This window comes from Streptopelia decaocto (genome assembly GCF_964273445.1).
Source record: "Streptopelia decaocto genome assembly, contig: HAP1_SCAFFOLD_991, whole genome shotgun sequence".
Taxonomy (NCBI): Eukaryota; Metazoa; Chordata; class Aves; order Columbiformes; family Columbidae; genus Streptopelia; species Streptopelia decaocto.
Window position 1 is genome coordinate 26,143 of NW_028115392.1, and position 22,403 is coordinate 48,545.

The window sequence follows — 22,403 nt, forward strand, 5'->3', positions numbered from 1 at the left end:
GGGGCCCGGGAGGGCGGGGGCGGGGCGTGGTTCGGGGGCGGGGCGGGGGGCGGGGCTGGCCCGGTGTGGTTTTCCCGCCCCCCCCGCGGCCTCTCGGGTTTATTTAAATAAAACTCGTCGGGGTTTTTCTACCTCGGGCTCCGCTGCTTCACTGGGGGGGCGGGGCGGGGCCGGCCCCCCCGCGACCCCCGCGGGGAGGTGACGCTGTCACACGCTGGGGTCGCGGCTCCTTTTATTGGGGCTTTTCCAGCACAAGAAGGGGGGGTGGGGTGAACTGGGACCGACTGGGGCCGAACCGGAACCAGGTGAAGCTGGACCGGGACCAACCGGGCTGAACTGGAACCAACCGGGGCCGAACCAGAACCAGGTGAGGCTGGGCTGGGACCGGCTGCAGCCGAACCGGGACCCGCTGGGCTGAACCGGGACCAGGTGTCCCCAGTGTCCCCTCAGCCCGGACGGTACCCGGGGTTGGCTGTGGTGCTGCTGGCACTTCTGACGAGCGGGTTGTTCTGCGGGGACACGGGGGGGTCACAGCCCGGGGTCCCAGCCCTGTCTGGGGGTCCCCGCCCGGGGTCCCGGGACGGTCACCTGCTCCCGCCGGGACTCGCGCCGGCCCCGCAGCTCCAGCGCCGCCCGCGCCAGCGCCAGCGCCACCAGCCCCAGCGCCACCGGCGCGGCCACCAGCGCGGCCACCAGCGCGGCCACCAGCGCCGGCGACAGCGCCGCGGCCCCTGCGGAGAGACCGGGGCTGGGACCAGCGGGAATCCCCGCGGGGACACGGGACCCCCCCAGCCACCCGCGGGGACACGGGACCCCCCCCCAGCCACCCGCGGGGACACGGGACCCCCCCCCAGCCACCCGCGGGGACCCGGGACATCCCCCCAGCCACCCGCGGGGACACGGGACATCCCCCCAGCCACCCACGGGGACACGGGACCCCCCCCCAACCACCCGCGGGGACCCGGGACAACCCCCCAGCCGCCCGCGGGGACACGGAACCCCCCCCCAGCCACCCACGGGGACACGGGACCCCCCCACAGGGACCCATGGAACCCCGAGACCCCCCCACACGGCCACTCATGGGGACCCATGGGTGCAAGGACCCCCCACCCACCGGGTTTTGGGGACCCGAGACTCCCCCCGGCCACCCATGGGGACACGGGACCCCCCCCACAGGGTCCCTTGGGGTGCACGGGCCCCCCCGGCAGGGGCTCCCTGGGGACACGTCATGCCTGGGGGGCACACGGGTGTCCCCCCACTCACCCTCCTCAGCCCAGACCAGCAGTGTCACCTCCCGCTCCTCGTCCCACTCGTCCCCCCAGGGCCCCCCCTCGATGAGGAACAGGAGGACGCGCCCGTCCGGCGTCTCCTGGCGGCACCAGCCCCGGGCGCCCGGGGGGGGCGCGGGGACCCCCCGCGCGGTGACGCGGGGACAGGCCCGGCTGCAGTTCCCCCGCAGCGGCCCCCGCCCGAAGGCGCCGCAGTCGGCGCAGTCCCTGGGGACCCCGCGCAGGCTCCGTCACCTCGGCCCCCCCTCACGGTCCCTGCGCCCCCGCCCTCGGCCATTTACCCTCCTGGCCACCTTGTCCCCTCCACAGCCGTGCCCCCTGTAACTGTCCCACCCCTGTCCCCACCCCATCCCTGTCCCCGTCCCTGTCCCCATCCTACCCCACCTCACCCCACCCCGTCCCCACCCGGTCCCCACCCGGTCCCCACCCCACCCTTATCTCTGTCCCCACTCCATCCCACCCCGGTCCCCACCCGGTCCCCACGCGGTCCCCACCCCTGTCCCTGTCCCTGTCCCCACTCCATCCCACCCCTGTCCCCACCCCTGTCCCCACCCGGTCTCCACCCCACCCTTGTCCCTGTCCCCACTCCATCCCACCCGGTCCCCACCCGGTCCCCACCCGGTCCCCGCCCCTCACCGCAGGCGCCGGCAGGGCGGGTGACAGGAGGGACAGCGCTCGCAGAACGGTCCCTCGTAGCCGGGGTGGCAGCGGCAGGTCCCGCACTCGCAGCTCCCGTGGCCGCTGCACTCGCGCCCCCCCCGCAGGCAGCGCCCCCCGCCCAGGGGGCACCCGCAGCCGCGGCCGCCGAACCCCGCGCGGCAGCGGCACGTCCCGCACACGCACTCGCCGCGCTCCGGGCCTGGGGACGCGCCGCTGTCACACGGACACCGCGGGGACCCGCGGGACAGGGACGGGACCCCCGGGCCACGGGGACAGGGACGTCCGATAGGGAAGGGACCCCGGAGGGACACACGATGGGGACAGGACCCACCGGGTCAAGGACACGCAGTGGGGACGGGACCCCCAGGGGATCTGACCCACGGGGACGTTCCACGGGGACAACCCCCCCGCAAGGACGGGAACCCCAAGGACGGGCAGGGCCGTGTCTCCCCCCCTCTCCCCCATCCTCCCCGTGTCCCCCCCCGTGTCCCCCCGTGTCCCCCGTGTCCCCCCATGTCCCCCGTGTTTCCCCGTGTCCCCCCGTGTCCTCCCGTCCCCCCCGTGTCCCCCGTGTCCCCCCATGTCCCCCCGTGTCCCCACCTCCGCAGGGCAGCCCCTGGTGGCGCTCGCAGACGCCGCTGCAGGGGGCGCTGGTGCTGTTGGGGGGGCAGTTTCCCCCGGCCCCCCCCGGCCCCTCCTCCTCCGCGCACTCGCAGTGGCGGCCCCGGCGCCCCCCCGGACACCTGGGGGGCAGCGGCAATCAGACCCCCCCCGCCCCACAGACCCCGCGTGCCCCTCGGCACCCCAGTGTCCCCCTGCCCCCCCCCCGCCATGTCCCATAGACCCCCAGACTGCACCCCCAGCCCACCCACTGCCTCCATCTCACCCCATGGACCCCCAGCCTGCCCCATGGAACCCCCACCCCAGGCCCCTCCACCGCACGCAGCCCCCGCACCTGCAGAGCCCGCAGAGCAGCGCCCCCCCGTGGCAGCGCGCGCTGCGGGGCGCGCTCTGGGCGCACGGGCACGCGCACAGCGTCCCCAGCTCCAGCGCCAGCTCCTCGGGGACGCCCAGCGCCCGCAGGGTCACGCGCTGCGGGGACTCCAGGCACGCGCTCGCGCGCACCCGCACCGTGAACGTCACCTGGGGGACACCGGGCCGTGGGGACCCCACCGTGGCGCCCCCGCATCCCCGACCTCACCATGAACCCCCGACGTCCCTTGTGTCCCCCAGTGTCCTCCCATACACCTTATGTCCCCATAACGTCCCCCTCAAGTGCCCCCCAATGTCCCCAATGTCCCTGCCATGACCCTCCCCATGCCCCACATGTCCCCCCACGCCCATGTCCCCCCACCATGACCCCCCCAATGTCCGTTATGTCCCCAGTGTCCCCCCATACCCATGACCATGTCCTCTGCATGTCCCTTATGTCCCTCCATGCCCCCCCCCACACCCCCATGACCCCCAAAGTCCCCCATGCTCTCTCTATGTCACCCCAATGTACCCCCCATGCCCCCCCAATCTTCCCTATGTCCCCCCAGGTTCCCCCCCCGCCATGTCCCTCCTGATGTCCCCACCCCCCCGTCCCCACCCCCCCATGTCCCCCCCTCATGTTCCCCACCTCCTGGTTGACGCGGACGCCGGTGCAGGAGGCGCCGTGGGGCCGGGGGGGGCCGGGGGGGCCCCCGCAATGCGCCTCAAGGCTGAGGCTGATCCCGGGGGGCAGCGGCGAGTGCTGCAGCTCCACCGTGGACAACAGGGTCTGGGGGGCACCCACGGTGTCAGCACCCCCGCCCCCCCGGGGGCCCCCAGCGCCCGCCCCCCCCCCACGTTACGCTGTAGGCGTCGGCGATGAGCTGCACCACGTTGCTGGAGTCGTCCCGCAGCTCCCGCACCACGGACCGCGGGATCAGGCGGCTCAGCTCCTGGGGGGCGCGGTCAGGGGGGCCGGACACCCCCAGGGACCCCCCGCACCCCCAGGGACCCCCCCACCCCCAGGGATCCCCGCACCCCCAGGGAACCCCCCCGCGCACCCAGGGACCCCCCCGCATCCCCAGGGACCTCCCCCCCACCAGGGAACCCCCCCACGCACCCAGGGACCCCCCCGCATCCCCAGGGACCCCCCCGCACCCCCCAGGGCCCCCCCAAGGACCCCCGCACCCCAGGGACCCCCCACCTGGTAGATGGGGACGTTGGGCCCGGTCACGGCGAAGATGGGCTGGATGTTGGCGGCCGAGAGCACCTGGGCCACGTGTCCCACCGAGGGGTAATCCTGCCCAACGGGGGGGGTGCTGGGACCCCCCAGAAATCCCCCCCAGAACCGCCCCCCAGAAATCCCCCCCCCGAAATCCCCCTCAAATTCCCCCCCCCGAAATCCCCCCCAAATCCCCCCCCTCGAAATCCCCCCGCCCAGAAATCCTTCCCCCCAGAACTCCCCACACCCAGAACTCCCCCTGCCCCGAAATCCCCCCTCCCTCAGAAATCCCCCCCCCAGAACTCCCTCCACCCGAAATCCCCCCCGAACTCCCCCCGCCCCCCCGCCGCACATAGAGGTGGCTGCTGGCGTAGACGCCGCTGGGGTCCAGGTGGCAGCGCCCGTCGCAGGGGGTGACGATGCCGCCCAGTTTCCCGTCCCCCGCCGCGTGGAACGTGTCGTCCGACGCGAACAGCAGCAGCCGGGCGGCCGCGCGCCAGCCCACGCGCTCCTGGACACGGGGACGGGGACAGGGACACGGGACACGGGACACGGGACATGGGGACAGGGACACGGGGATAGGGACATGGGGACAGGGACAGGGACACGGGACACGGGACACGGGGACGGGGACAGGGACACGGGACACGGGACACGGGGACAGGGACACGGGGACGGGGACACGGGACAGGGGACACGGGACATGGGGACACGGGGACAGGGACACGGGGACGGGGACAGGGACAGGGGACACGGGACATGGGGACACGGGGACAGGGACACGGGGACGGGGACAGGGACAGGGGACACGGGACATGGGGACACGGGGACAGGGACACGGGACACGGGGACAGGGACAGGGACACGGGACATGGGGACACGGGACACGGGACACGGGACATGGGGACATGGGGACACAGGGACAGGGACACGGGACACGGGGGCAGGGACAGGGACACGGGACACGGGACATGGGGACACGGGGACGGGGACAGGGACACGGGACACGGGGACAGGGACACGGGACACGGGACATGGGGACAGGGACAGGGACACGGGACACGGGACATGGGGACACAGGGACAGGGACACGGGACACGGGGACAGGGACAGGGACACGGGGACAGGGACAGGGACAGGGACACGGGACACGGGACATGGGGACACGGGGACAGGGACACGGGACACGGGGACAGGGACAGGGACACGGGGACAGGGACAGGGACAGGGACACGGGACACGGGACATGGGGACACGGGGACAGGGACACGGGACACGGGACACAGGACACGGGGACATGGGGACGGGGGGACACGGGACACGGGACACGGGGACAGGGGGACACGGGACACGGGACACGGGACACGGGACAGGGGGACGGGGGGACACAGGACACGGGATACGGGGACAGGGGGACACGGGACACGGGACACGGGACAGGGGGACACGGGACACAGGACACGGGGACATGGGGACGGGGGGACACGGGGACAGGGACACGGGGACACGGGGACACGGGACAGGGGGACACGGGACACGGGACACAGGACAGGGGGACACGGGATGGGGGGACACGGGACGGGGGGACACGGGACACAGGACACGGGGACATGGGGACGGGGGGACACGGGACACGGGGACATGGGGACACGGGGACATGAGGACATGGGGACACGGGGACATGGGGGACATGGCGATGGGGGGGACATGGGGACGGGGGGACACGGGAACAGGGGGGTGTGCAGGGGCCGTGCGTGTGATTGTGCTGGTCTGGGCTTTTGCACTGTACATGCACGCACACCCGCACACGTGTGCACGTGCAAACCTGCGCACACACACACTTGTACGTGCTCTGGATTGCACGCACACTTGCACTCACGCACACACATTTGCTTGCACGCACACTTGCACTCACACAATTTGCTTGCATGCACGAACTCACACACACATTTGCATGCACGCACACTTGCACTCACACTCACACATATGCTTGCATGCACACTTGCACTCACACACACGTTTGCTTGCACGCACAATTGCACTCACACTCACACGTTTGCTTGCATGCACACTTGCACTCACACACACGCTTGCACGCACACTCGCACTCACACATTTGCTTGCACGCACACTTGCACTCACACACATGTTTGCTTGCACGCACACTTGCACTCACGTTTGCTTGCACGCACACTTGCACTCACACTCACACGTTTGCTTGCACGCACACGCACTCACACGTTTGCTTGCACGCACAATTGCACTCACACTCACACATTTGCTTGCACGCAGACTTGCACTCACACACACGTTTGCTTGCACGCACACTTGCACTCACACACACGTTTGCTTGCACGCACACTTGCACTCACACTCACGTTTGCTTGCACGCACACTCGCACTCACACATTTGCTTGCACGCAGACTTGCACTCACACACACGTTTGCTTGCACGCACACTCGCACTCGCACATTTGCTTGCACGCATGCACTCACACACACGTTTGCTTGCACGCGCACTTGGCCGCGCTCTTGCCCACGCTCTCCCCTGCGCGTGCTCTTGCACAGACCCGTTTGCACGCTCGCTCTCCGGGCCCACCCGCCCCGTGTCCCCCGCGGCCCCACCTGGCACTGGGCCACCTGCACGATGGCGTCGAAGCCGCCCTCGGCCGCGTCCAGGTTCCCGGAGACGCGCTGGCGCCCCACGCGCTGCGCGAACAGCTCGGGGTCCGCGGTGAGCGGGAGGAGGTGGCGGAAGGTGCGGGGGGGGTCGCAGGGCTCCCCCCGGCCCGGGCAGGGGCTGCGCAGCTTGGCGGGCGCCGTGCTCACGTACGGCAGCACCGGCTTGTCCACGAACGACCCGAAGCCTGCCGGGGGACACGGGGGTTGGTGGGGGAGCACCCCAAAATCCGCCCCCGGGAGGGGACCCCGCGTGTCGCCAAGGACGTGACACGGCGCAGGGTGGCCAGGGTGTCACTGCTCAGCTGGCGCAGGGTCCCAGCACCCAAAATCCGCCCCCGGGGAGGGGACCCGCGCGTCCCCACCGATGCGGGCGGCGGGGGTGGCGTTGCGCAGCGCCCCCAGGATGTCCCTCGCCAGGCGCCGCAGCGTCCCCAGGTCGTCCCGCATGGAGTAGGACAGGTCCAGCAGGTAGTAGAGATCCACGGGGGGCGCGGCCGCGCGCCGGAACCGCACCGGGAAGCTGCGCTCCTCCCCTGGGCCCGGGGGGGTCAGGGGGGGTCAGGGGGACCTTCCACCCCCAGCAGCTGTTGGCACCATCTCCCCACACCGGAGCCGCCTCCCGCTCCCCAGGCCCGGCACCGTCCTTCTCCATCACCCCCCCGTCCTTCTCCATCACCCCTCCAACCGTCCTTCTCCATCATCTCCCACCCGTCCTTCTCCATCATCTCCCCAAACGTCCTTCTCCATCACGCCCCGCCCCGTCCTTCTCCATCACCCCCCCGTCCTTCTCCATCACCCCCATGTCCTTCTCCATCACCTCCCCACTCGTTCCTCCTCCCTCCATCCCCATCCATCCGTCCATCCATCCATCCGTCCATCCGTCCGTCCATCCATCTCCCTCTCCCCATGCTTGCTCCCCCCCCGCCCCGTCCCCCATCCCCCCCGTCCCCCCCTCACCTGGCCGCAGCTGCACCCGCACGCTCTGGGGGCTGAGCTGGGTGGGCCCCCCCGGGCCCCCCCCCGGCGCCCGGTCCCGCAGCACCCGCACGCTGCCCCGGGGCTGCACCACGGCGCGGGGGGGGCACCCGGCGCGCTCCAGGGCCTCCCGGGGGGCGCAGCGGGGGGCGTCTGCCCGCCCCCCCCGCGGGAACTCCTGCGGGACACGGGGGTCGGTCCCTGCACCCCCTCCCCCGCACCCCCCCCCGTGGGAACCGGGCGGGTGCCGGGGCTGCGGGGGGGGCCACACCCCCCCGGCTGTTTGTCACCGAGGTTTTGCTGCTTCCTGGTGACAAACCGCAGCGCAGGGAGGGTCACGCAAGGGCGGCACCAGCGGGGCCCACGGGGGGACAGCGGGGACCCCCAGCAGCACGTGGGACACCCGGGGACAACGGGGACCGCCATGGGACACTGTGCCCCCCCAGCACACCGCCACCAGTCCCCCCCATGCTGCACCCCAACTGCACCAGCCGCACGGGGACCCCACGGGGACCCCACAGGACACAGAGACCCTACGGGACACCGGGGGGGCCCCCATGGCACGTGGCCACCCGCTGGGGGACCGCAGGGACTTGGGAACACCCCCCCCTCAATCTCAGGGGACCCCCCCAGGGACATGGGGACCTCCCGGTAGCCCACTGCCAACCCCCCCCACCTCGTGCCCCCCCCAAGGCGGGGACCCCAATTCCACAGCGCGACCCCCAGGGACACCACGATCCCCCCACAGGGTGGGGAACCCCCGAGCTGAACCCCGAGAGCCCTGGGGGGGCCCGGGAAGGGTCGGGGGGAGTCGGGGAGGTGGGTCAGAGTGGGGGGTCGTGGGGGGGGGTCGGGGTGGAGGGGTCGGGGGGGTGTCGGGGGTGTCGGGGGGGTCGGGGGGGGTCGGGGGGCCCCCGCTCACCGGGTCCTCGCACCAGGCGCATCGCGGGTGCGATCGCACACACGCCTCGCAGGTCGCCTGGGTCTCGCAGGACCCTGGGGACACCCGGGGGGTCAGGGGCGGTGGGGACAAAGGGACCCCCCCGGGTGACCTCCCCCCAGCTCACCTGTCCCGGCCCCCCCCGGGGCCGCCAGCAGCAGCGGCAGCAGCAGCAGGAGCCCCCCCGGCCGCCCCATGGTCCCGTCTGCAGGGGGGGCGGCGCCACATCCTGCCCGGGCGGGGGGGACAAGGTGGGGACACGGGGCGTGCGGAACCGGCGTCATCCCCGAGCTCCCGGCCCCTCCCCACGGCTCCCCAGTTCACCCCCGGCCCCCCCAGTTCACTCCCGTCACGCTCCCCAGTTCACCCCAGGGCTCCCCAACCCCCCCCAGTTCCCCCCCAACTTCACCCCCAGACTCAGGCCGGGGCTGACGTCACTTTATTGATAAAAAGGGGGGGGGACAGTGGCAGAGGCCGAACAACCTCGTTACATGTTATTATGAGAGAGACCCCCCCGTGGGGAGGAGGGGGCAAATGGCTCCAGTGACAACAACGGGACCCCCCCCACGTCACTCACCCCCAACATCATCCCCGACATCACACCCCCCAGCTCATCCCACCCCCCAAAAAAACAGTCCAAGTTCCCCCGGGGGGGCACCAAACCCTTGCGGGGTCTGGAGCCCCCAGCAGCACAGGGGGATCGGGGGGGCATCAGAAATCGGGGTCCTCGGAGTCCCCCGGGGGGGGCGGCTCGTCGCGGGCCCCCCCCCAGACGAAGCGGTAATTGTCCTCCAGGGCCTGCTGCCGCCGCCGCTCCTTCTGCGCCTCCTCCGTGCCCTGCAGCTGGGGACACGGGACACGGGGACACAGGGGTCACGGTCATGGGGGACACGGGGGTTCTGGGGGACACGGGTCACAGGGGACATGGGGGACACGGGGGACGGGGGTCACAGGGGACACGGGGGTCACAGAGGACACAGGGGTTATGGGGGACACAGGTCACTGGGGACACGGGTCACGGGGGACACAGGGGTCATGGGGGACACAGGGGTCACGGGGGACACGGGTCACAGGGGACACGGGGATCATCGGGGAACACGGGGATCATGATGGGCACACACAGGTCATGGCGGGGACAGGCCCTGCCTGGGGACACCCACCCCCCGCACATCTGCAGCACCTGGGCTGCCCCCATGCCCCAGCGTCCCCCCCATGCCCCAGCGTCCCCCCCATGCCCCAGCGTCCCCCCCATGCCCCAGCGTCCCCCCCATGTCCCAGTGTCCCCCCCATGCCCCAGTGTCCCCCCCATGCCCCAGTGTCCCCCTCCTGTCCCTCACTGTCCCCCCCATGCCCCAGTGTCCCCCCTCGTGTCCCCACCAGGATGTTGAAGAAAATGTCCTTCAGGTTCCTGGTGTCCTCCTCCGACAGCCACTGCGCCTCGTCCTCGTCGCCCCCCCCCGCCGTCACGATCTTGATCTCGATCTTCCCTGGGGGCGGGGGCACACACAGGGGGGTCACAGGGGGGCGACGGGGACCCCAAAGTCTGTGTCCCGCACCCAGAACGCCCCCGGTACCTTCGGCCCGCAGCCCCTCCTTGGCCAGCAGCTCCCGCACTTCGCTCTCCATGTTCTCCGGCGGGGGGGGGTCCCGTTTGGGGGGGTCCCAGCGCCCGATCCTGCTGACCCTCACCCTCAGCCGCCCCTCAGCCTTCCTCCCGGCCCCCTCCTCTTCCTCCTTGGCCCCCCCCCGCGAGCCCCCCCCGTCCAGCTTGTCCATCAGGCGGTTGAGGGTGGAGGCCAAAGACTTGGACGCCTGGTTACGGTCAAACTCCCCCTTCAGCCCCTCGGTCTCCAGCTCGTCCTCCACCTTTGGGGGGGACAAAAAGGGTCGGGGGGGTCCCATCCTGGCCAGGGGTCCCATCTGGCCGGGGGCCCCAGGGCGGTGACACACACACCTCGTTGATGATGTTGTCGAACTCCTTCTCCATCTCGGTCTTCACCTCCTCCTTGAGCTGCGCCATCTGCTCGCGGGGCAGGACAATGGCCTCCAGGTCCTTCTCGAAGCCACCCAGAAGGTCCCCGTCGTCCTCCTCATCCTCCTCTTCCTCCTTCTCAGCTTCTCCCGGCGCTGGGGGGTCCTCAGGACGCGGGGGGGGCGCGGGAACCTTCACTGCCGCCTCCTCCTCCTCGCTCGCCTGCTCCTTGGCCTGGAGCAGCAACTCCTGTCACCGTCCCGCGTGACAACGGGGAAACGGGCAGGGAGAAGGTGCCCAGGGGGCCCGTCCCCCCCGGTGTCCCCACCTTGCGGGTGCTCTCCTTCAGCTCCTCGATGAACTGCAGCAGGTCCCCGGGGCTGCGGATCACCTTGAAGTGGATCTTCTTCTGCAGATCTGCAGGGGGACAGCGACAAGAGACGACGGATGGGGGGGACAAGGGACAATGGATGGGGACAGCGACAAGGGACGACGGATGGGGACAAGGGACGACGGATGGGGACAGCGAGGCGCGGGGGGGACAGAGTGGCCAGCACCGGCCACCACCCCTGGGGACTCACCAGCCGCCTTTGGGGACGGTTCCTCCACCTGCGGGGACAGGGACAAGGTGACGGAGCCTGAAACTGCTCCTGGAATGTCACCACCTCGCCGGTGGCCTCCAGGATGTCCCAGGGCCGTCCCGGGGACGCGGGGACTCACCCTGGCGCTGTCCCCCTGGCTGGTGGCCGTGCCGGCCACCTCACTCGCCCGCTCCCAAAGAGCCGCGTCCTCGTCGGGCTCCGGCTCGTCCCCCGGCGCGGCTGCAGGGGACGGAGGGGACAGGGTGAGGGGGGCGGGGGGGCTGCGGTGTCACCAGGAGGGTGACAGGAGGTGACACGGGGCCGTACCGTCCCCGCGGGCCGCTGGTGTCCCCTCGGGGGGCTGCGGGGGGGCCTGGGCGTCCCTCTCGCTCCACAACCTGGTGTCCAAGGTCTTGAGCTCCTCCGAGATCTCCTCCACCTTCCGCTTGGTGTCGGCTGTGGGGACGGGGAGGGGACGCAGGTGACACCCCCAGGTCCCTCAGCCGCTCCCCAAAGCTTCTCCAGCCCCTTCCGGGGTGGATTTGTAACTATCGATTCCCGCAGATCGTTGATAACGATATTAAACTGGCCCCGGTATGTTAAGCTGGGCCCAGAATGTTAAGACAGCCCCAGTATCTTAAACAGGCCTCAGCAGATTAAACTGTCCCCAGAATATTAAACTGTCCCCAGAATATTAAACTGTCCAGACATTACTAAGCTGGGCCCGGCATATTAAGCTGTCCTTGGAATATTAAACTGGCCCCAGAATAGTCAACTGGCTCCAGAATATTACGTTAGCGCCAGAATATTAAGCTGGCCCCAGTATAATTAAACTGGCCCCAGTATAATTAAACTGGCCCTGATATCTTAAGCCAGTCCCAGAATATTGAACTGGCCCCAGAATATTAAGCTGGCCCCAGTGTAATTAAGCTGGCCCTGGTATCTTAAGCCGTTCCCACAGGTGAAGCTGCCCCAGCCCCGCTCCCGCTCCCGCTCCTGCTCCCGGCGGGCCCGCACTCACAGACTTGCGCGCGCACGTACTGCACGTACTGCGCGGGGCTGAGCGCGGGCTGGCAGCGGATGGGCTGCGGCGCGGCGCGCGCCGGCGGCCGCAGGAACGGGTGGTGGCAGATGCGCGTGGTGTGCACGGTCAGCACGTAGGAGCAGGACTGCGGCTCGTCCACCCGCGCGATGTAGTCGCCGGCGCCCTCCTCGCACAGGAACTGTGCCGGGGACACCGGGCGTGAGGCGGCGCCGCGGCGGGGACGCCGGGGGCGCCGCGGGGGTCGCACTCACGCGGACTTCGGCCTCTCTGGCGCGGCCGGTGAGGTCGCAGCGGGAGCCGTTGACGTAGCTCTGGCTGTGGTAGCGCTTCAGCTGGTGCTGCTTGGTGGCCTGGGGACAGCGGGGACGGTGACCGGGGACAGGGACGCCCCGGGGAGCCCCCGCGGCCCGCGGCCCAACCTTGGCCGTCTCGTCGTTCCAGTCGAACGCCGAGTGGTAGTAGCCGAGGAACAGGACGTCGCCTTTGATCTCCGACTCTGCGGGAGAGGCGCCGGGGTGGGGACACCGTGACAACCCCTGGGGACAACCCGCCCCCTCCCCGATGTCAGACGTCACCGTCCCCACCGGCACCTTCAACGTGATACTGCTGGATGTGCTTCCCGTAGCAAAACTCGTACGTCCACCAATCCTTGGTCTGAAAACGGGGGACAAAGGGAAAAGAGCGTGTTGGGTGAGGCGGGAGGGCTCGGGGCGCCCCCCGGGACCCCCGCACCTTGAGCAGACAGGGGGCGGCCGCCATGGGGCGCAGCAGCTCGGCCACGCCGGAGCCGTTGTAGAGCGCGGCGTCGTCCTCGGGGGCGGGCGCGCGAACAGCCACGGGCGGGAGGCGGCACTCGTAGCGCTGCTTGAACTTGGAGGCCACGGTCACCACGTCCTCCGCCTGGCGCTGGGACAGCAGGGACACACGGCGCGGGGTCGGCGTGGGGGGGACACCGGGTCGGCGTGGGGGGGACACGGGGTCGGCGTGGGGGGGACACGGGGTCGGCGTGGGGGGGACATGGGGTCGGCGTGGGGGGGACACGGGGTCGGCGTGGGGGGGGGACACGGGGTCGGTGTGTGGGGGGGGACACGGGGTCGGCGTGGGGGGGACACGGGGTCGGCGTGGGGGGGGGACACGGGGTCGGTTTTGGGGGAGGGACACGGGGTCGGCGTGGGGGGGGGACACGGGGTCGGTTTTGGGGGGGACACGGGGTCGGTTTTGGGGGGGGAACACGGGGTCGGCGTGGGGGGGGGACACGGGGTCGGCGTGGGGGGGGGACACGGGGTCGGTTTTGGGGGGGGACACGGGGTCGGTTTTGGGGGAGGGACACGGGGTCGGTTTTGGGGGAGGGACACGGGGTCGGCGTGAGGGGGACACGGGGTTGGTGTGGGGGGGGGACAGGGGGTCGGTTTGGGGGGGGACACCGGGTTGGTCTGGGGGGGGACACCGGGTCGGTCTGGGGGGGACACCGGGTCGGTCTGGGGGGGACACCGGGTCGGCGTGGGGGGGACACGGGGTCGGCGTGGGGGGGGGACACGGGGTCGGCGTGGGGGGGGGACACGGGGTCGGTTTTGGGGGGGACACGGGGTCGGTTTTGGGGGGGACACGGGGTCGGCGTGAGGGGGACACGGGGTCGGTGTGGGGGGGGGACACCGGGTCGGTCTGGGGGGGACACCGGGTCGGTTTGGGGGGGGACACCGGGTCGGTCTGGGGGGGACACCGGGTCGGTCTGGGGGGGACACCGGGTCGGTCTGGGGGGGACACCGGGTCCGTCTGAGGGGGACACCGGGTCGGTCTGGGGGGGACACGGCCGCCCCGTGCCCGCCTCCCCCGCTCTTGCCGCGACGCGCTGGGATTTGGCCCAAGGAGGGGGGTGACTCCGCTGTGTCACCGCTGTCCCCCGCAGCTGCCGGGGGCTCCGGGTCCCCCCCGCCCCGGCGGCTCCAGGTCTGGGGCGGTGACCGGGACACGCGGCAGCAGCTGCTGCTGTGACCGACCCCGCTGCCTGAGCGGGGGGGCGGCCCCACCCGCCGTCACCCACCCGAGGGACTTCGCCCGGTGCCGCCAGGACGGAGCTGGCGCGTCGCTGTCACCGCGGGGACCCGGGACCGGCTGCGACAGGGAGGGCACCGAGACACCGACCCCGCCCGGTCCAGTCCCAGCGCTCCCGCAGGACCCCGGCCCGGCACGGCGCCCCCGGCCCCGGGACGGTGTCCCCGATCCCCGGACAGGCGTCCCCGACCCTGACACGACCCCGGCCCCAGAAGGGTCCCCGGCCGGTGCCCCCGACCCCCACGCTGGTGCCCCGGTCTCGGGCGGGACCGGCGTCCCCGGTACCGGCCGGTGCCCGTCCCCGCCGCCACGCACCTGCCCGGCCAGCACGGGCTCGGCCAGGATCTCCAGCCCGTACTTGAGCTCGCTGAGCTCCTGCAGGTCGAGCGCGGCGCGGGCCCCGCGCAGCGGCCGCCCCGGGCCCAGCACCGCCAGCACCGCCAGCAGCACCGGGCCCGGGCCCGGGCCCCGCCGCGCCGCCATCTTCCCCCCGCCGCCGCTTCCGCCCGCCGCCTCCTCGCTCCCGCCCCGCCCGCAGGCGGCCCGCATGGTGATTGGGAGGTCGTACTGCCCGTCACGCTCCTCTCGCCTTCTATTGGTTGAAGCCGGGAGATTACGCGACTGGGCTTGAGGCCGCGGTGGGAGGGCGGCGGCCGCGCCAGAGTGTGAGGCGATTGGGCTGAGTCAGCTCATGCGGCGGCCAATGGCGAGGCGGGGCGCAGCCGCTCCCGATGACGCAACGCCAGGCTCTTAAAGGCGCAGGGGCGGCGTCTCCCTATTGGCCGAGAGGGATGCAGGCGATCCCGGCCGCCTGATTGGTGGAGGGAGACAGAGCATCCCGGGGGGGGGCGAAATCACGTGATTACCGAAGCCGGGAGGTGGGGGGGGGGGTCCGGCTCCGTTCCAGGGTGAGCCCCCCCCCGCCATGGGAACCCCAAGCGCGGACCCGCGTGGGGTGTGTGTGTGTGTGTCCACCCCGAGACCCCGCCCTGGGCGTGGGTCCCAGCGGGCCCCCCCAAGATCTCCCTGAGTCCCCCAGCACCTCCACACGTCCCCCCATGTCCCATGTACCTCAGCACCCCCCGGTGCGTCCCCCCCCCGCGTCCGCAAATCTCCCCCCGGAGCCCCCAAGTGCCCCCAATCTCCCCCCCCCCCGCCCAGGACCCCTCAGCCTTCCCCACCCCCTCAGCCGTGCCCCCCCCACTAACATTCTCCCAACCACCCCCCAGCATCCCCTCTCCCCCCCAAGCTCCCCCAACCCCCCAAGTGACCCCCAGCACCTCCGACCCCCCAGTCCCCCCCCAAATCCCCCCAACCTCCCTCCATCTCCCCCCCCCGAACTCCCCAGCCCCCCCCGTCCGCAGGCAGCCCAGGCCCGGCCCCCCCCTTCCCCCCCCGGCTCAATGGCCCCGTTGTTCCCCCCACGCGTGGGAACAAAGCGCGGCCTGTGGCAGCCGGACCCGCGCTGGGGGGGTGTGGCTGATCTCCCCCCGCCCGGGACACGCCCGACCCCCGCCCGCCCCGATGCGACGGTGACAGCGACAACCGCCCCCTCCCCGCTTTGTGTGTCCCCCCCGCCCCTCCCGGGGCTGCGGCGCTGCCGTTCCCGTTCGGGGCCGCCGGGGGCGCCCATCGCCCCCCCGCCCCCCCCGCTGCCGGTGCCGCTGCGAGCGCGGGGACCCGCCGGCGGAGCCAGGTAGGGCCGAGCGACCCCCTCCCCCCTGTTGTCGCGACATGTCGCGGCGGGCGCGGCACCTGCCACCGCCCCTCGGCAAAACGGCCCCCCCGCCAGACACCCCCAGCCCCCGCACCCCCCCAGGGTCGCCGGCCCCACCGAAGCTCCGGACACCCCCGGACACCCCATCCCCAGGACCCCCCATCCGCGGACCCCCATTTCCTGCCCCCCCATCCTCATGCAGGCTGCCCCCCATCCCCCGCCCACCCAGCCCCGCTGCCCCCCCAGCCGCCCCCGGCCCCTCTCTGACCTCCCCCGCATCCCCCAAACACCCCAGTCCCCCCCGGACCCATCGCACCCCCCGCCCTTGCCTGAGGGACCCCCAATCCTGCCTCCCCCTTTAGCCCCCCCATCCTTGCTCAAAACCCCCCCGGGGGGTCCCCGGCTGCCGCCATGTCCCGGTGGGGGGGGTTGGGTGTAGCAGGACGCCTGGGTCCCCTCGGCACGCGCTGGGGGTGCCGGTGTGTGTCCCCCCCCCCCGCCTTGATGCCGTCTCCGTGTCCACAGGCCGCTGTCATGGGGGGGGCAGAGCCATGAGCTGAGACCCCCCCGCCCCGCCCCCGCCGGGACCCCTGCCCGCCCCGAGGTGAGGGACTGGGCGACTGGGGGCATTGGGGGCGCTGGGGGGACTGGGGGCGCTGGGGGGACTGGGGACACTGGGGGCACTGGGGAGCGGGAGGGAGGGGGTGCAGCCATATGGGCACAGCAGAAATGGGGCGCTGGGGGGGTACTGGGCGCGCGGGGGGCACTGGTTTGTACTGGGGATGATGGGTGCCAGTGGGAGGTGTCGGGGCCACTGGGGGGCGCTGGGAGGCACCGGTTTGCGCTGGGTGGCGCCAGTTTGCACTGGGGTCACTGGTTTGCACTGGGAGGTGCTGGAGGCAGTGGGGACACTGGTTTGCACTGGTGTGTACTGGGCTGCACTGGGGGGTACTGGGAAGCATCGAGGGCAATAGGTTGCATTGGGAGACACTGGGAGCTCTGGCTTGCACTGGCTTGCACTGATTTGCACTGGTTTGCACTGGTTTGCACTGGTTTGCACTGGTTTGCACTGGTAGCATGGGGTTACACTGGTTTGCACCGGATGTGCTGTGGGCACTGGTTTTCACTGGTTGCTACTGGGGAAACTGGGAGTCACTGGGGGCAGTAAGCTGCACTGGGAGCACTGGTTCGTACTGGTGCGCGCTGGTCTGTACCGGTGCGCGCTGGTTCACGCTGGTGCGCGCTGGTCTGTACCGGTGCGCGCTGGTTCACGCTGGTGCGCGCTGGTCTGTACCGGTGCGCGCTGGTTCACGCTGGTGCGCGCTGGTCTCTCCCACGGGCCGCGGCGCCGCTGCCCAGCCCCCGGCAGGATGCGGGGCGCCCCCCGGCCGCTGTGCCTGCTGCTGCTGGGCTCGGCCGCGCTGGCCGCCCTCCTGCTGCACCTCTGGGCGCCCAAGGGCCCCCCCAGCGTGGACCTGCGCCGGCCCCCCCCGCAGCGCCTGCTGCCCCCCCCGCTGCCCCCCCCCCGCCCGCTCCTACCCCCACGTCCCCTTCCGCCTCAAGGAGGAAGTGATGGAGTAAGGAGCGGGGGCACCCACGGGTGGGGAACGATGCGGGGGGTCGTGGGGTGGGACCAATGGGGGGCACACATGAGGGGGGCTCCATAGGGTGGGGGGCACCCATGGGGTACGAGTACCCGTGGAATGGGGTACTCATGGGGTGGGGGCACCCGTGGGGTGGGGGCACCCATGAGTGGGGACACCTATGGGGGGAGCAGCAATGGATCTGGGGACCCATGGGGTGGGGGGCACCCATGGGGGGAAACTCATGGGGTGGGGACACCTCAAGGTGGGGGGCACCCATGGAATGGGGTACTCATGGGGCAGGGGGGACCCATGAGGCGGGGGGCAACCCATGGATGGGGGCACCCAAGGGTGGGAAGGGGACCCAAGGATGAGTGGGGGGCACTGGGGCACCCCCGGGGATGGGGCCGCCCTGGGCCGGTGCGGGGGTGTCCCCGGCGCCCCCCCATGGGTGACGCTGGGGGGGGCTCAGGCTGCTGCCCAGGAACGGCTGCTCGTGCGAGGGGGGGGCGGCGGGGCTGGCGCTGCCCCTGCAGCGGCAGCTGTTCGGGACGGGCCCCCCCGTGGACTTCGCCAGCGCGTTCCCGCCCGGCGAGCGGCTCCGCGCCCAGCGGCTGCGCCAGCAGGAGTTCCAGAGCTACCGCCTGCGGTGAGGGGCGGGGGCGCGGGGACACGGGGGACGTGGGGACACGGGGGACACGGGGGACACGAGGGGACACAGGGGGCACGGGGGGGCATGGGGACACAGGGGGCACGGGGACACGGGGGGACATGGAGGACATGGGGGGACATGGAGGACATGGGGGACACGAGGGAAATGGGGGCACGGGGGACATGGAGGCATGGGGGGGCATGGGGGGAAAAGGGTGGCACGGGGACACGTGGGACACGGGGACACAGGGGACACGTGGGACACGGGGGACACGGGGGGCACGGGGACACGTGGGACACAGGGGACACAGGGGACACGGGGGACACGTGGGACACGGGGGACATGGCGGGCACAGCGTTGGGCAGGGGTCGGGGGGTGTGGAGCCGGCGCCTCCCCTGCCCAGGGTGCAGACCCCGGCCGACCGGCTGCTCATCGTCCCGGCCAACTCGCCGCTGGAGTACCCGGCGCAGGGCGTGGAGGTGCGGCCGCTGCAGACCGTGCTGGTGCCCGGTGAGCGGGGCCGGGGAGGGGCGGGGGCACCGCGGGGGGGTGACACCGGGGGAGGGGGGAGGGGGTGACCCCCCCGGGGGTTTGGGGGACCCGGCCCCACTCACCCCCTTTGTCTGTGACCCCCCAGGGCTCAGCCTGCAGGCAGCGGGAAGGAAGAGCTACGAGGTGAGGGGCGTGGCCAGGGCGTGGAGGGCGTGGTCAGGGTGTGACCAATGAGTGGTCAGGGTGGGGTCAGGGTGTGGTCAGGGCGGGTCAGGGTGTGACCAATGAGTGGTCAGGGTGTGTCGGGGGGGGGTCGGGGTGTGTCAGGGCGGGTCAGGGTGTGTCAGGGCAGGTCAGGGTGTGTCAGGGTGTGGCCAGGGTGTGTCAGGGTGTGTCGGGGGGGTGTCAGGGTGTGTCAGGGCGGGTCAGGGTGTGGCCAGGGTGTGTCAGGGTGTGTCAGGGCGGGGCAGGGTGTGGTCAGGGTGTGTCAGGGTGTGTCGGGGGGGTCAGGGTGTGTCAGGGTGTGGTCAGGGCGGGTCAGGGTGTGTCAGGGTGTGGTCAGGGTGTGTCAGGGTGTGTCAGGGTGTGTCGGGGGGGGTCGGGGTGTGTCAGGGCGGGGCAGGGTGTGGTCAGGGTGTGTCAGGGTGTGTCGGGGGGGTCAGGGTGTGTCAGGGTGTGGCCAGGGTGTGTCAGGGCGGGTCAGGGTGTGGCCAGGGTGTGTCAGGGTGTGTCAGGGTGTGTCGGGGGGGGGTCGGGGTGTGTCAGGGTGTGTCAGGGTGTGTCAGGGTGTGGTCAGGGTGTGTCAGGGGGGTCGGGGTGTGTCAGGGCGTGGCCCAGGCGTGGGGCGCCCCAGGCAGGTGCCCCTGTCCCGCAGGTGAACCTGACGGCGTCGCTGGGGACGCTGGCGGTGGCGGGCGTGGTGGAGGGCGTGGCGCTGCGGGGGGAGGGGCAGCCCCGCCTGTCTCTGGCCGCCGCCCGCCTGGACCACCTGAACCGGCAGCTGCAGTTCGTCACCTACACCAACACGCTGTTCCACCCCGACACGGCCGACATCGGTGCGGGCGGGGCCGGGGGGGCCGGGGGGCGGGACCGGGGGTGCGGGATTCGGGGAGACAGGGCCGGGAACCGGGCGGGTCCCATGGGTGACACCTGGGTGGGTGCAGGTTTCGGGGTCCCAGGGCTGGGCCCTGGGTGGGTGCAGGTTTCGGGTGCCCCGGGTGGGTGCTGGTCCCCATGGGGTGTCCCCAGGTGGGCACCCCCCCCAGCACCCCGTCCCCCCCCAGTTCAGTTCTCCACCCCCGGCCACGTTGCCGCCTTCACCATCCGCATCCGGCACCCGCCGCCCCCCCGGCTGTACGGACACCCCCCCGGGGACGGCGACGGCGACGGGGACACGGACGGGGACGGTGAGAGAGGTGAGGAGCGGGGACCCCGAACCAGTGCCCCAGCGTGGCCGCCCGGTCCCCCCGGTGCGGCCGCCCCGTCCCCCCAGCGCCGGGTGCCCGGCTCCCCCAGCCCCCGCTGTCCCCCCCAGCGTACAACGTCACCGCGCTGGTCACCATCGCCACCAAGACGTTCCTGCGGTACGAGAAGCTGCGCGGGCTCATCGCCAGCGTGCGCCGGTTCTACCCCGACGTCACCATCGTGGTGGCCGATGACAGCCAGCGCCCCGAGCCCCTGCGCGGCCCCCACCTCGAGCACTACCTCATGCCCTTCGGGAAGGTGGGACCCCAGGGACGGGGGCGCTGGGGAGAGGGGACGTGGTGGGGACAAGCAGGGTGGCGGGACCCCAGGGACGGGGGCACTGGGGAGGGGGGACACGGGGGTCTGTGAGGTGGTGGGACCCCAGGGACAGGGACACTGGGGAGAGGGGACACGAGGGGGACAAGCAAGGGGGTGGGACCCCAGGGGTGGGGGACACAGGGGGACAAGCAGGGTGGTGGGACAGCAGGTCCCTGGGGAGGGGGGCACGTCAGGACCCTGTGAGGGGACACGGGGGGCCAGGGGCTGGGCGGGGGTGGCCACGGGACGCCGTCCGCGCTGTCCCCGCAGGGCTGGTTCGCCGGGAGGAACTTGGCCATCTCGCAGGTGACCACCAAGTACGTGCTGTGGGTGGACGACGATTTCATCTTCACCCCCCGCACGCGCCTGGAGAAGCTGGTGGACGTGCTGGAGAGAACCAGCCTGGACCTGGTGGGGCCCGGGGGGGCCCGGGGGACACCGGGGGGCTCCAGGTCCCCAGGCGCTGGGTGGGGGGTCCCGATGTCCCATGTCCCCAGCGCCAGGGGAAGGTCCACGTCCCACGTCCCCAGTGCGCAGAAGTGGGGCTGTCCCAGTGCCCCCAGTGTCCCCAGCACAGAAGGGGGGGGCTCCCAGTACCCACCAGTGTCCCCAGTGCTGGGGAGTGTCCCTGTGTGTTCAAGAGCTGTAGGCGGGTGATGCTGAGGGGTCCCGGGGGGGTCCCAGAGGGTCCTGGGGCTGCACTGGGGGGTCCGGGGGGCACTGGGCGTCCTGGGGCTTTCCCAGTGCTGTCGGTGGGTGATGCTGGGGGGGCGGGGGTCCCGGTGCCGCTCTGGGGGTGCTGGGGGTCCCGGTGCTGTTCTGGGGGGTCCCGGTGCTGCTCTGGGGGCGCTGGGGCTCCCGGCGCGCGCTGCCAGCCCCCGGTGCCCCGCAGGTGGGCGGCGCGGTGCGGGAGATCACGGGCTTCACCACCACGTACCGGCAGCGGCTGAGCGTGCGGGGGGGCGGCGCGGGGGGGGACTGCCTGCGCACCCAGCCCGGCTTCCACCACCGCCTGGCCGGCTTCCCCGCCTGCGTCGTCACCGACGGCGTCGTCAACTTCTTCCTGGCGCGGACCGACAAGGTCCGGCAGGTCGGGTTCGATCCCCGGCTGCGCCGCGTCGCGCACCTCGGTGAGGGCGGGCGGGACGGGGGCGGGGCGCTGGGGGCGGGAGGGGGCGGGGGGACCCTGGGGGTGCTGAATGCTGAGATCCTGGCGGGGGGGGGGACGCTGAGACGCTGGGGACACCCCTGGGTCAATATCGGGGCCGAACGGGGGCTTGGGGGGGCGACACCGCGGGTGCCGAAGGACTGAGCCGGTTTTGGGGTGTGTCCCCCAGAATTCTTCATCGACGGGCTGGGGGTGCTGCACGTGGGCTCGTGCGAGGACGTGGTGGTGGATCACGCGTCCAAGCTGGCGCTGCCGTGGCGGCGGCCGGAGGGCGAGCGGCAGTACGCGCGGTACCGCTACCCGCCCCCCCGCGACGACAGCCTGCGCGCCAAGCAGCGCCTCTTCTTCTTCAAGAACCGCTTCAAGTGCATGGCCGGAAACTAAACCCCCCGGGACAGCGCGGAGGGACACCGGGAGGGACACCCCCATGGGTCACCCCCACGGGACACCCCCATGGGTCACCGGGGCTCAGCCCTGAGGGACCCCCCCACGGGACCCCCCCACGGGACACCCCTATGGGTCACCGAGGCTCAGTCCTGGGGGACACCCCCATGGGCCACCACGGGCCACCCCATGGCCCCCCGGGACTGCAGCCACCCTGGAGCACCCCCGCCCCCCC

The 22,403-nt window shown here is 72.0% G+C and overlaps 3 protein-coding genes across 12 annotated transcripts; 1 reads left to right on the plus strand and 2 right to left on the minus strand.

The window, feature by feature from the left end:
• Window positions 1-340: 340 nt before the first annotated feature.
• Window positions 341-9,146, minus strand: LOC309452773 (integrin beta-7-like; the record flags this gene model as incomplete). Of its 4 annotated transcripts, XM_082077432.1 has the most annotated exons (15): window positions 8,868-9,146; window positions 8,723-8,796; window positions 7,783-7,978; window positions 7,188-7,358; window positions 6,769-7,010; window positions 4,496-4,654; window positions 4,126-4,221; window positions 3,785-3,874; window positions 3,571-3,711; window positions 2,905-3,092; window positions 2,550-2,692; window positions 1,926-2,148; window positions 1,264-1,496; window positions 589-731; window positions 341-509 (listed from the first exon to the last, which is right to left on the minus strand). In XM_082077432.1, exons 1-15 carry the CDS (start codon window positions 9,022-9,024, stop codon window positions 447-449), a joined length of 2,319 nt encoding a protein of 772 aa, XP_081933558.1. In that variant the 5' UTR covers window positions 9,025-9,146. The 4 variants fall into 4 exon arrangements, with proteins under 4 accessions (XP_081933558.1, XP_081933561.1, XP_081933560.1 ...); XM_082077435.1 differs by lacking the exons at window positions 589-731; window positions 2,905-3,092 and having other exon boundaries at window positions 479-509; window positions 2,550-2,629; window positions 3,637-3,711; XM_082077434.1 differs by lacking the exons at window positions 341-509; window positions 2,905-3,092 and having other exon boundaries at window positions 2,550-2,629; window positions 3,637-3,711.
• A 17-nt stretch (window positions 9,147-9,163) lies between these two features.
• LOC309452774 (protein OS-9-like) lies at window positions 9,164-14,945 on the minus strand. Of its 4 annotated transcripts, none has more exons than XM_082077438.1 (14): window positions 14,706-14,945; window positions 13,071-13,244; window positions 12,929-12,992; window positions 12,758-12,834; window positions 12,590-12,688; window positions 12,315-12,516; window positions 11,621-11,749; window positions 11,433-11,533; window positions 11,294-11,321; window positions 11,041-11,129; window positions 10,695-10,946; window positions 10,315-10,606; window positions 10,118-10,227; window positions 9,164-9,583 (listed from the first exon to the last, which is right to left on the minus strand). In XM_082077438.1, exons 1-14 carry the CDS (start codon window positions 14,937-14,939, stop codon window positions 9,452-9,454), a joined length of 1,983 nt encoding a protein of 660 aa, XP_081933564.1. In that variant the 5' UTR covers window positions 14,940-14,945; the 3' UTR covers window positions 9,164-9,451. The 4 variants fall into 4 exon arrangements, with proteins under 4 accessions (XP_081933564.1, XP_081933563.1, XP_081933562.1 ...); XM_082077437.1 differs by having other exon boundaries at window positions 9,164-9,577; window positions 10,695-10,961; XM_082077436.1 differs by having other exon boundaries at window positions 10,695-10,961.
• Window positions 13,171-22,397, plus strand: LOC309452776 (beta-1,4 N-acetylgalactosaminyltransferase 1-like). Of its 4 annotated transcripts, none has more exons than XM_082077441.1 (12): window positions 13,171-13,272; window positions 16,633-16,711; window positions 17,467-17,684; window positions 18,163-18,339; window positions 18,813-18,852; window positions 18,980-19,017; window positions 19,709-19,889; window positions 20,118-20,249; window positions 20,369-20,556; window positions 20,887-21,027; window positions 21,509-21,746; window positions 21,954-22,397. In XM_082077441.1, the coding sequence occupies exons 3-12, from the start codon at window positions 17,478-17,480 to the stop codon at window positions 22,166-22,168; spliced, it is 1,557 nt and encodes a 518-aa protein (XP_081933567.1). In that variant the 5' UTR covers window positions 13,171-13,272; window positions 16,633-16,711; window positions 17,467-17,477; the 3' UTR covers window positions 22,169-22,397. The 4 variants fall into 4 exon arrangements, with proteins under 4 accessions (XP_081933567.1, XP_081933566.1, XP_081933569.1 ...); XM_082077440.1 differs by lacking the exon at window positions 13,171-13,272 and adding an exon at window positions 14,808-14,951 and having other exon boundaries at window positions 18,746-18,852; XM_082077443.1 differs by lacking the exon at window positions 13,171-13,272 and adding an exon at window positions 15,817-16,086 and having other exon boundaries at window positions 18,746-18,852.
• The last annotated feature ends 6 nt before the right edge of the window (window positions 22,398-22,403 follow it).